Genomic DNA, 13,141 nt, shown 5'->3' on the forward strand with positions numbered 1-13,141 from the left:
GTTAAAAAATTAGTTTTTTTTTTTTTTTTCCATAAAACAATTTCTAAACAAAATTCTTAAACTAATGCGTTAAGAGTATCTGCTAATTTTTTTCAATATAAATTCGTCAAAGTTGAAACCAAATCCTATTGTAAAGTGTAAACTATATATATATACACACACACATATATAAATATATATGGAGGCTGTGTTTATTGAACACGCTGTGGCAAACACACGGTATGATTTCAAACTTGAAAACCTGACTTTGGAACTTTGGTTTGCCCAGTGCACACCGTGCAACAAGTTTTTCAATATAAATACTGCTGAAATTTGTTGAGAAGAAAAACCCAGAAAGTGACCTCAGCTCAACTCCCACCCTTTTAACTTGAAACCAACCCAGATGCTGCAAAGCGTGGTAGCTTTTTAGACTACTAATAAGGCCAAAATCTTTACAACTTGCATTTTAGCCTAACGCTAAAAAATTGAACTTAAATACATTCTGAATTCCAAACTTATCATAACATAGAAAACTGAAACAAAATTTCTACCGTAATTTATCTACCAACAAGCCATTAAGGAAATCCAGAGTATATTAAAATTTATAGGTAAGTACAAAATGCATAGTTAAGCACCATAAACCTTCATAGACCCAAAAGGAAAAGGGTCATTCACAAATCCCAGGTAGCAAAACTAATAGAAAACACTATCCCTTTGAACACAAACATTATACTGTAATTCACACACACCTCTACCAACATACTAAAAACAAAAGCCTATAACAAAGACTGAAGACTAGGGACTCCCAATTGGAGGAGTTTAATCCACCTCTTCCATCTTGCTCTCCTCAGCGCCATCCTCCTCCAAAGCAGGCATATCAGCATCGTCACTACCGGTCTCTTCCTCATCAATGCTAAGACCAAGCTTCAACATCCTGTGAATTCTAGCTGCAAAAGTGTTGGGTTCTTCAAGGCTGAAGCCAGAAGTCAAGAGGGCAGTCTCAAAGAGCAGCAACACAAGATCCTTGACAGACTTGTCATTCTTATCAGCCTCAGCTCTCTTTCTCAGCTCCTCCATTATGCCATTGTCAGGGTTAATCTCCATTGTCTTTTTGCTTGACATGTAAGAGCCCATGCTGCTATCCCTCAGTGCCTGAGCCTTCATGATCCTCTCCATGTTTGCCGTCCATCCATATTCCCCCGTCACCAAACAGCAAGGAGAGTCCACAATTCTATCGGAGACAACCACCTTCTCAACCCTGTCTCCCAAGATGTCCTTAATGGTCTTGCATAGGTTCTCAAAAGACTTCTTTTTCTCCTCCTTTTTCTTCTTCTCTTCCTCGCTCTCATCATCGAGCTTCAAACCCTCCTTTGTAGCAGACACCAATTTCTTACCATCATATTCCTTTAACTGCCCGACAGCATACTCATCAATGGCATCAACCATATAGAGCACCTCATAACCCTTCTTCTTAAGCCTCTCCAAGAATGGTGAATTCTCCACCGCCTTCTTGCTCTCACCCGTAATGTAGTAAATGTCCTTCTGACCCTCCTTCATTCTTGTTACATAATCCTTCAAACTAGTCAATTCATCACCACTCTTTGTTGAGTGGTAACGGAGCAAATCAGCCAATTTGGCCCTGTTCTGGCTATCCTCATGGATACCCAACTTCAAGTTCTTTGAGAAGGCCTCATAGAACTTGTTGTAATCCTCTTTGTTCTCAGCGATCTCGTTGAACATCTCAATGCACTTCTTAACAAGGTTCTTCCTAATCACCTTCAAAATCTTGTTCTGCTGCAGCGTCTCACGAGAGATATTGAGTGGCAAGTCATCAGAATCCACCACACCCTTAACAAATCCAAGATACTCCGGAATGAGCTCCTCACAGTTGTCCATAATGAAAACCCTCCTGACATAGAGCTTGATGTTGTTCATCTTCTTTCGGGTGTCGAAGAGATCAAATGGAGCCCTCTTTGGGACAAAAAGAATGGCCTTGAATTCAAGCTGGCCCTCAACAGAGAAGTGCTTCACAGCAAGGTGGTCTTCCCAGTCATTGGTCAAGCTCTTGTAGAATGCAGCATATTCCTCCTTTGTTATCTCTTCTGGCTTGCGAAGCCAGATGGGTTTCTGCTTGTTGATGAGTTCCCACTCGTGAGAGACCTCCTTGATCTTCTTCTTCTTCGATTTGGTCTCCTTCTCTTCATCAACTTCCTCAATAGCTCCTTCCTCTTCCTTCTTTGGTTCGTCATCTTCATCGTCACTAATCTCTTTCTCAGTTGTTTTCTCAGTCCAAAGATAAATGGGGTAGCTGATGAATTCAGAGTGTTTCTTCACCAGGTCCTTAATCCTCCTCTCTTCTAAGTATTCCAACTGCCCAAGCCAATAACGGTACACAGAATTAATACAACACTAACTATGCATAGATCAATCTAATTTAAAAAAAAAAAAAAAAAAAAAAAAAAAAAAAAAAAAAAAAAAAAAAAGTACTACGTAAACTAAAGAAAACATCAACATGGATTTTTCAACCTTTTGTTGACTACCACTAAATTTCACATAAATTGGCGAGAACACACATTCTAATATGGACTTTTTTTTAATGTAATTTTTTTTTTTTAAATAATAGTCCAACAAACTAAACGAATTTTAATTAAATTATGTTTGACTATCTCTACACAAATTCTAAAAATGTCTCCAAACAAATTGAAATTAAATTATGTTTATGTATGTCCTTTCTACAATTTCTCTAATTGACTCTTTATATAATACAACATAATATATAAATAATTGTGCATGCTTGAAATTTTAATATAAAAAAATTTATAAATTGTCAAAATAATTAAAAAGTACAAAAATTTATTTTAAATTTATGGAAACTTTGGTAAAATTCTAATTGATTTAACATTATAAATTTCTTGAAATTTGATCATCTAGAATAAACTAATCCTAACAATTTAACACATCTAGGTCCTGAAAAACAATGTACTACATATAATTTATGAAAAATCGTGTAAATTAACTTTGCAACAAAGTAATTGAATTACTGAATTGAGGAATTTACCTGGTCCTCCTTGAGGAAGAGTGTGATCTTGGTACCCCTACCAAGTTGCTCTCCATTAACATCCCTTGTCACAGTGAAGGAACCACCAGCTTGTGATTCCCAAATGTACTGTTCATCGTCATTGTGCTTTGTGGTCACAATAACCCTCTCGGCAACAAGGTAAGCCGAGTAAAACCCAACACCAAATTGACCAATCATGCTCACATCCGCTCCGGCTGCAATGCCTCCATAAATTCCTTGGTCCCAGACCTCGCAATTGTGCCCAAATTGTTCACCAAATCTATAACCCAAAAACAGAAAAAGTGTTAGCAATCTAAAATCACAGTAAATATTATTATGTGCTTAATACGAAAACAGAGAGGCATAATATATAAGTACCTGCTTTGGTCATGCCGATACCACTGTCGATGATAGAGAGAGTCTTGTTGACTTTGTCAGGGACGATCCTAATGAAGAGCTCTGGTTGACCATCCAGTTTGCTCTTGTCTGTGAGGCTCTCAAATCGTATCTTATCCAAAGCCTATACACACAAATTCAAACCAATCAGGCTTATTGCTCATAAAAGAAAAAGAAAAAGAAACAGAGAGAGAGAGAGAGAGAGACGTACATCAGAGGAATTGCTGATGAGTTCACGAAGGAAGATCTCTTTGTTGCTATAGAAGGTGTTGATGATCAAGCTAAGAAGCTGGTTGATCTCAGCCTGGAAAGCGAAGGTCTCTGCATCAGCCATCTGCACGTCCGCCATTACTGCACCAAAAGAAAGCGCTCTAGAGAGAACGAAAGAAAGAAATCAAGAGATCGAGAGAGTTTTTTAGAGAGTCTGATTAGAAAGCAATTGAATTTTGATAAGTGAGTGAGAGAAGAGGTGTGTGTGTTTATATAATGGAGGAGAGAGAGGGTTCGCGATTTCGAGACAAAAAAGGAGTGAGAGATTACTTGGAGAGTTGGGGCGGTTTTCGAATCTTCTACGGCTCTCTGGACTCACTTAATTTTTAGCTTTTCTGTTTTTGTGGTGTAACGATGTCGTTTCTTTACTAATCCAGAAAGTTCTGTCCTCTCGTGCAGTCTGGAATGTTCTGCGGTTGAGTTCCTACAGCCTTTTAAATCGCAACAACAAAATTGTTTCTCAAAAAAAAAAAAAAAAAAAAAAAAAAAAAAAAAATCGCAACAATCACCTATAATCAATTCTATATCATTTTTTTTATATAAGAAAAAAAAAAATCAAAGAATCATTATAAAAATTTTATTTTGTTGCGGAATATTCATGATTAAAAATGTTTATTTTAGGCGTAAATGCACTTTTAGTCCCTACATTTTGACGTTTTTCATTTTAGTCCCTACATTTTATTTTTTCCACTTTTAGTCCCTAAAACCAATTTACGCGTTCTATTTTAGTCCTTTCCGTCAGTCAACCGACGGAAATAGCTGAGGTGGCAGCCGGAGCAATTAAAATATTATAAAAATGCCACATCACTCACGACACGTCAGCATATAAATTTAAAAAATTAATTTATTAATTTTAACTAAATAATAAAAATTAAAACAGAAATTTTTTTTTGAGAAACAATAAAAACAGAATTAAAAACTAAAATTCAAATCAATTAACATCTAAAAAGTTCTTGAACAAGAACACTAACCCAAAAATTTTAAAACCTAAAAAATTAACACAAGATCCAAACCTGAACACTATTCTCAAACCGGCCACACAATTTTTCTTTTTTTCATCTCAAACTCAAACTCTATTCTCTCATCTCAAACTCAAACTACAATATTCTCTCATCTCAACCAACCCAAACAAAAAAAAAAATCTCAACCCAGAAAAACACATCTCAAACCCAGCAAACCCATCTCAAGAAAACCTAGATCCGATGGCTGGAGCACCCAATTGGCTCGGAGCTTTGCGGTGTCACCGGGCTTGAACGATTTGACTCCGGCGATGAGGCCAGAAGCTCCGCCGCCTAGAGCTCCGAGGAGGTAGCCGCAGCCGGTGAAGAAGGTGAGGTTGTCGCTGAGATTACGGCGACTTCGGCGAGCTTCTTCGTCGAAGAGGTATTGAGGGGCGGTGGGGAGTTGGTAGATGTTGCGAACTGGGATCGAGACTTGGATCCCTTGGTACGGGTCTGGGTATTATTCGGGTTGGGTTTCCATCGGAGAGAAGAGCTCGTCGGCGGGGAGCATGGCCTCTGAATCTGGTTTTGTTTGAGTGGGTTTGCTGGGTTCAACTTGCTTGAGATGGGTTTTTCTAAGTTTGAGATTTTTTTTGTTTGGATTGATTTGGTACTTTGGGGTTTTAGGATTTGATGATTTTTTTGGGTTTGAGAAAATGGTGCCTTTGAGATTTATGATTTTGTTTTTGAGCTGAAATTTTTTGGGTTTTTTGTGTGTTTGTTTCCTAAGAAAATTTTTGGGTTTTGCTAGTTTGTTGATTGGGGAAGAACATGATATTCATGTGCTGGGAAAGAAGAAATGTTCTTACAAAAAAAAAATTTTAGATTAATGTTCTTTGTGTTTTGAAATTTGAGTTTGTGTTTAGTTCTGGTTTGAGCTCTTGTGTTGTTGTTCTTTTGTTGAATGTTTTTGTGTTAGATCTAAATTGGGTTTAATTTTAAATTTGTGTTCTTGGTTTGATTTTCTGACTTATTTTTATGTTTTAAATTTTGCTTTTATGTTTTTTAATTTTGTTAAAATTAATAAATTAATTTTTTAAATTTATATGCTGACGTGTCGTGGGTGATGTGGCATTTTTATAATATTTTAATTGCTCCGGTTGCCACCTCAGCTATTTTCATCGGTTGACTGACGGAAAGGACTAAAATGGAACGCGTAAATTGGTTTTAGGGACTAAAAGTGGAAAAAATAAAATGTAGGGACTAAAATGGAAAAACGTCAAAATGTATGGACTAAAAGTGCATTTACGCCTTTATTTTATAATTACAATTAATGTTCCCAAGGAAATCAGTGGGCTAAGGATCTCCGGGTCTTGATCTAGTAGGGAGTCCTGTAAAATAAAATAGGATTAGAGGAGACCGGTGGGAGTCAGCCAAGGGTCCTCCGATGGCAAAGTTAATATTTTTGCTAATCGTCGAAAGAAAGAAAGTGCTATCAAGAATTTTTCAGAATGTTTTTCATACCTTGCTTCTCTGCCAACGAGCCCTTTATATAGTGTTCGCCCAAAGCGGTTACCTTGTAACTTCCCCAGTCATCGTGGGTCTCGAGGGTAACCGCTATAACCGTTATGGAGGTTACAATACTTAGATTCCTTAACTGATCATTTACTACAGAGTGGTTGATGGAAAATTGCATTAGTTGAGAACAGACACAACGTCTCATCTCGTCCGTCTTACCTTTACGAAGGACGAGACGCTGTCATAATGCCTAGCTCGTCCGTTATCAAGGACGGACGAGACATTATTACAATGCCTTGTCTTTGTCCCTCAAGATGACGGAGACCGATAAGGATGACTGTTGACTCAATTGGCAGAGGCTTCATCCTTTTCCTCGGACGAGGCGTGTGGACAACCTGTGGGTTATCCTTTTTCCTTCCCCATCAGTTGGACGAGGCATGTGGACGACCTGGGAGTAGATACTTTTTCCTTCCCCATCAGTTGCCCCCTGTCCACATGGGTTGTTCAACTAATGGGGTGAGTTGTTAATTCGTCCTTTAGACGTTTATAGCTAATGTAAGATAAATAAACATGCCACGTGTCAGTATCTTATTGGCAATTAGTCTCGTCGATTCATTTTTTCGAGGTAGGTGCCGCGTGTCACTCTCGTACTGGTGACGTCGTTTCAAATGCCCAGGTCAACATCCTATAAATAGTTGAATCCCTCCTGTGCCCTTTACATTTCTAGAATTTTCTGCCTTTGACATTCCTTGTCTAGAGCCTCGTCTAGGAGTTTTCACGCGTCTATAGCCTTCATCCGTCTTAGAACCAGGTATTCCCTCCTCCTTCGTCTTTTAGGTTTCTTCAATTTTTCTTTTCAAAGAAAATGTTAGCAACAATTATCTCCTCGTCTAGTGATAGTGTAGAGAAAGAGATAGACGAGTATTACGACGAGAGTAGCTCCAATAACTCTAGTAGTACTAGTGATAGCAGTGGGGGAAATTCTTCAGACGAGTACATTTCTGGCGTCCCTGGGCTTCCTTTGGAAGTTGTTCAAGATCAACTTCGGAAGGCCTCAGGGTCCCGGGCTGGTACCTCGTCCAGCATTCCTCCTAATGCTTCGGACGAGCAGACTACAGTCTTTAGTTGTGCTGTAGATATTCCTTCTAAGACAAACGAGCAAAGGTTGAACAATCTTAGGACGTGGTACCAAATCCCAGACGAGCTTAATCCCAGATTGCCAGTCCGTGGAGAATGGTGTTGTGACCCTCGTTTTGGGATAGGCGTCTATGAGGCTTATCTTTTGGGGGGTCTAAGATTTCCATTAAATTCCTTTATCAGAGAACTACTATGTAGGTTAGGTTTAGGAGTATGTCAGTTTAACCCCAACGCGTGGAGGTTGATTATCTCCATGCAAATTTTGTGGAGGGAAGTATTTGGAGGGGACCGTCCTCTTACCGTGGATGAGTTCCTCTTCTGTTGCAAACCCTCAGAGATTCATCAATCCCTTGGCTTCTATCAGTTTACAGCCAGGGGTAGTAATTGTAGATTGATCAAGTCCTTGGCCTCGTCTGATAAGAAATGGAAGACGGAGTTTTTCTTCGTCTCTGGCTTTTGGGCTGGCAGCCCTGCGGACGTTGGCTGGGATACGTTTGGTCCTTATACTGGGGATTTAGGGAACCTTCGTCCAGAAGGTAAAGTCCTTATCTCTCTTTTTTTTTTCTTCTTTTGCTATATTATTACTATTTTTTGTCTAACTTTTATTTATTTTCTTTTAGCCGTTGGACGACCTTCCCTCAGCAAATTTCACCGTGACCGTGTCCACAGGGCTCGTCTACACTCAGACAGGGACTTCCATTCCTTAGTTACACTCAGATGACTTGCCAAGTGGGGACTTGGTCCTAACCCGTCCGAGGAAGCTCTTGCACACGAGATTACAGTAAGAAGAAGTAAGTTCAAAATTCTAAGTGTTCTTGGTATTGTTTGTCTTTCGTCTTTGTTCTAAAAGATCTGTTTGTTTGTTTGTTTTTTTTTTTTTTTTTTTTTTTTTTTTTTTTTTTTTTTTTTTTAAGGAATGGCAACAATGAAGGGAAATAAAGGGAAGGAGGTAGTTGGTGAAGGGACTCGTCCTGAGGGCGAGCCTCAATCTCGTCCATTGGCTGGGGAGAAGAGGAAGACTTTGTCAAGAACTCTGGATTTAGGGAATCTCCCCAGCCGTCGAAGCAAGAAAGTTAAGCATGGCTCGTCCCAAGCGAAGCCCAACCTACCCTCGTCCCAACCACCTACCCAGGTGTTTGATGTTGATTCGTCCACGCCCATTGAGACCCCCCTGTTCAAGACTCCTACACCCAAGATGACTATTGCCGCCTCGTCCCAGCCTTCCCAAAAGGGTTGCTTCAAACATCGTTGAGAATGAAGATTTGGCCTGGGAACGGTTCCAGAGTGCTGTGCTTGATGAAAACATAAACGCCTGTTATGACATGTCCTTAAAGGACTTTGAACACTCAGGTGTTCATGATCTTTTTAAGGTATGGACTTCTTGAGCTCGTCTTGGCTATAATAGGTTTAATTTGTTAACTTTCTTTACTTGTCCTCTCTTATAGGCAATGTCGAAGTTTATGGCGACTTCTAAGCAAGCTATAGAGCTGGACAAGACGAGGGTCTTGTTGGAGATGAGGATCCAAGAGGTGAAGGGTGAATCCAAAAGGTGGGCCGAGGTAGCCGCTAATGCTAAGGAGAAGGCAAAAGAGTTAGAAAATTTGAGGAGCTGAGGACTGATGCTGTGGAGAAAGATACTCATCTTGATCATCTTTAGAAAAGAATGACGAGCTGAGTTCTCTTCTCTCCAAAGCACAAGAGGACGCAGTGGTAGAATTTAAGGCGTCTAAACAGTATACTGATCTCCTAGACACCAACTATGCAGCTGGCTTTGAGGATTTCAGAATGGAGGCTATGGAAAACTTCCCAGAAGTTGACTTTAGCTCCATCAAGCTTAATTTGAACGCTGCTGCTACCAGTTCTCTCCTTCAAACTGGCTCTAAAGACGTCAATATTGAAGACGATGCCTCGACCTTGCCTCCTCAGGACGACTCCCATGTTGATGCTCCCCCAGCTTAAGGATGAAATTTTAACTTTGTTATCTTTTGTATTTTTATCTTTACTTTGGTCCATTATTTTAGGACCCTTCTTTGTAATGCAAGTACACTCAGCTCGTCCATAGTTTAAGGACGAGCTTATGCAAAACAAATTTTAATTTTACAAGGGTGTTTGGACATTAGTTGTCCGCCCTTGAAACAGTTGAATGAATATTGTTATCTTTCTTTAATATGTGCATGGACGAGTCTTTATTTTCCACATACTAGTTTGATGCTTAACTCGTCCATTTTACACATTTTTACCATTTTTGCTGGAATTTCACTAAGTGTGATTTACCCATATGAAGTAATAATTCAACATCATTCATCTTTTGTTTTTGCCAATTGTCGTCCTGAGACTTTGCATTTTCACTCATCCATGGAGCGAAATATCTCTGGTTCCAAAGAAACTCGTCTATGCATTTCCTTGTTCATACTTGGGACATACATAATATTTTACTTCATCCGTTGTATGGACGAGTAAATGTTAACCTTATGACGAGTGTAAGTTTTACCTCGTCCTTTGATTTGGACGAGTTTACTTGGATATCAGGTTTACCTCATCCCTTGATTTGGACGAGTTTACTTGGATGGCATAAATTTCACTTCGTCCTTTTATTCGGACAAATTTGCCTTGGAAAAAATTTTAACGATACATCTCCGCGTCCAGAGAATTTTCTCGTCTTGAGCTTTTCAGCTCTTAGTTACATGAAAATCAATATTGCACACAATATTTTACACATAACATAACGTATTGTTTTAAGACGAGGCATACACTTCAGAGGCTAATGCCTTTATTCAAACAACACAGACTATAACGTTGTCCATAAATTTAACACAACAATAAAGCCACACAAAATATAATAGCAAAGTTTTTAATCCCTGAGCTCGTCCAGAGTCATGCTCCTCCAAGTTGGCATTCTACTGATAGTACTTCCTCAAGTGCTCCACATTCCAAGGATGCTCCAATTTCCTCCCATCAAGGGCTTCCAAGTAATAGGACTCTTGTCTTTTGCAGTTGACAACTCTATAGGGGCCTTCCCAATTTGGTCCCAACTTCCCATGTGCTGGGTTCTTTGTTGCTAAGGAAACCCTTTTTAGGACGACGTCTCCTATGTTGAAACGCCTTGGTTTCACCATTGCATCATACCGCCTAGCCATAAGGTTTTTTTACCTTGCCATCCTTTGTTCAGCGTCCATCCTTACCTCGTTTATTAGATCAAGGTTCAAACGGAGTTGCTCCTCGTTATCTTTGTCTTGATACGCCGCCACTCTATGATTGGCCATATGCACTTCTGCAGGTATGACTGCTTCTGTTCCATAGGCTAGCTTGAAAGGAGTTTCCCTGTAGGAGTTCTCGCTGTCGTTCTATACGCTCACAGAACACTTGGTAGCTCATTTGGCCATACTCTCTTAGCCCCCTTAAGTCGAGTCTTGATTATCTTTAACAAGGATCGGTTTGCAACTTCTGCCTGGCCGTTAGCTTGTGGGTGGGCTGGTGAAGAGTAGTGATTTTAAATTCCAAAGTGTATACAAAAATCTTTGAAAAGTACATTGTCAAATTGTTGTCCGTTGTCCGATACCAGCACCCTGGGTACTCCAAATCTGCACACAATGTTCTTCCACACGAAGTTCTTGACGTTTTGTTGTGTGATGTTGGCCAAAGATTCTGCCTCTACCCACTTGGTAAAATAATCAATACCAACCACGAGGAATTTCATTTGTCTTACACCTAGTAGAAATGGACCTAGAATATCTAATCCCCATTGTGCAAAAGGCCACGGGGCCGTCATTGGAGTCAAATACTCTGATAGTTGCCTGGGGACATTGCTAAACCTTTGGCATTGATCGCAGACTTTGACGTAAGCCTTAGCATCAGCCTACATGTTTGGCCAATAATACCCTGTACGGACGATTTTGTGGACGAGCGACCTGGCTCCTGAGTGATTGCCACATGCTCCTTCATGAATTTCTCTTATTATGTAGTTCACTTCATCCGGGGCTAAACACCTGAGATAAGGCTGGAAAAAACCTCTTTTATAAAGAATTCCGTCCATAAGAACGTACCTGGCTGTCCTTACCCTTAGCTTTCTAGTTTCGTCCTTCTCTTCTGGGAGTCATCCGTCTTGTAGGTACGACACAATTGGAGCCATCCAATTTTCTCTATCTTCAACCTGTTGTACTTCTGGGATGTCTATACTTGGCATATACTAAACTTCATCAAATTTGTTTACAGCTTCACTTGCCAAGGCATCAACTTCCATGTTTTCCTCCCTTGGGATTTGAATGAAGCTAATTTCCTCAAACTTTTTTATAAGGCGCATCACTCCGTTTAGATACTTCCTCATTCGTTCCTCCTTAGCCTCAAATATTCCATTCACTTGGCCTATGATTAACTGAGAATCCCCCAAGACGAGGATTGACTTCGCTTCTACGGACTTGGCCAATTCCATCCCCTTGAGAAGAGCTTCATATTCAGCTTCGTTATTAGTTGTCTGGTACTGCAAACGAACTTTGTGTTTTAACTTGTCCCCCTCTGGAGATTGTAAAACCACACCTATTCCTCCTGCGTACTGTGTAGATGAACCATCCATATAGACGACCCACTTAGTATTTTCCTTCTCACCCACTTCGCCACAATTTGAGGTAAACTCTGCGATAAATTCTGCCAGAGCTTGAGCCTTTATGGCATGCCTCGGTTGGTACTTTATGTCAAACTCACTGAGCTCGACGGCCCATTGGATCAAACGTCCTGCAGCCTCTAGTTTGTTCATTGCCTTTTTGAGTGGGTGGTCTGTTATGACATTAATGACATGAGCCTGAAAATAGTGCCTTAGTTTTCTGGAGGCTATTATTAATGCAAAAGCCAATTTCTCCATTAACGGATATCGTCCTTCCGCTTCCCTCAGTGCTTTGCTGGTATAGTATACAGGTCTTTGTACCTTGTCTTCTTCCCTCACTAATGCTGAACTCACTGCCTGTGGAGTGACTGCCAAATATAAATACAACTCTTCTCCTTGCACGGACGGGCTTAACAAAGGGGCCTTGGTGAGATATGTTTTCAAATCTTCAAAAGCTTTCTGACACTCGTCGGTCCATTCAAATGCTTTCTTAAGAACCTTAAAAAATGGCAGGCATTTGTCAATAGTTTTAAAAACAAACCTGTTGAGGGCAGCAACTCGTCCGGTGAGGGACTGGACTTCTTTAACATTGCTCGGAGGCTGTATACTCAAAATTGCTTGAATTTTGTCAGGGTTTGCTTCGATTCCTCTGTAGGAGACCATAAACCCTTGGAATTTTCCTGATGATACTCCAAAAGCACATTTGCTAGGGTTCAATTTCATGTGATACTGCCTTAATGTATCGAATGTTTCCTACAAGTCGTCTAGATGCCTATCTTCATCCTGAGTTTTCACCAACATATCGTCTATATAGACTTCCATATTTCGCCCGATCTATGGACGAAACATATGATTGACTAGTCGTTGATACGTTGCTCCAGCATTTTTCAAACCGAAAGACATCACTTCGTAACAAAATAATCCCTGACTGGTGACAAAGGACGTCTTCTCTTGGTCCGCCTCATCCATCCTAATCTGATTATATCCAGAGAAAGCATCCAGGAAATTGAGCAACTTGTAGCCTGCAGTAGAATCTACCAACTGATCAATGCGTGGTAGCGGGTAACTATCCTTGGGACAAACTTTGTTTAAATCAGTGAAGTCAACACACATTCTCCACTTGCTGTTCGCCTTCTTAACCATGACCACATTGGCCAACCAGTCAGGATAGTATACCTCTCGAATGAACTTCGTCGCAATTAACTTCCGAACTTCTTCCTTAATAGCATTGTCTCTCTCTGGGGT

The 13,141-nt window shown here is 40.1% G+C and overlaps 1 protein-coding gene across 1 annotated transcript; it reads right to left on the reverse strand.

Annotated features, from left to right (window-relative positions):
* Window positions 1-554: 554 nt before the first annotated feature.
* LOC112015648 (heat shock protein 83) lies at window positions 555-3,994 on the reverse strand. The gene is given in 5 exon segments (XM_024048084.2): window positions 555-2,349; window positions 3,038-3,258; window positions 3,261-3,317; window positions 3,416-3,557; window positions 3,645-3,994. Coding segments are annotated over 5 exon segments (2,109 nt in total). The 5' UTR covers window positions 3,783-3,994; the 3' UTR covers window positions 555-798.
* Window positions 3,995-13,141: the final 9,147 nt, after the last annotated feature.

The sequence above is a fragment of the Quercus suber genome, unplaced genomic scaffold (genome assembly GCF_002906115.3).
Source record: "Quercus suber isolate HL8 unplaced genomic scaffold, Cork oak 2.0 scaffold_350, whole genome shotgun sequence".
NCBI classification, from domain to species: Eukaryota; Viridiplantae; Streptophyta; class Magnoliopsida; order Fagales; family Fagaceae; genus Quercus; species Quercus suber.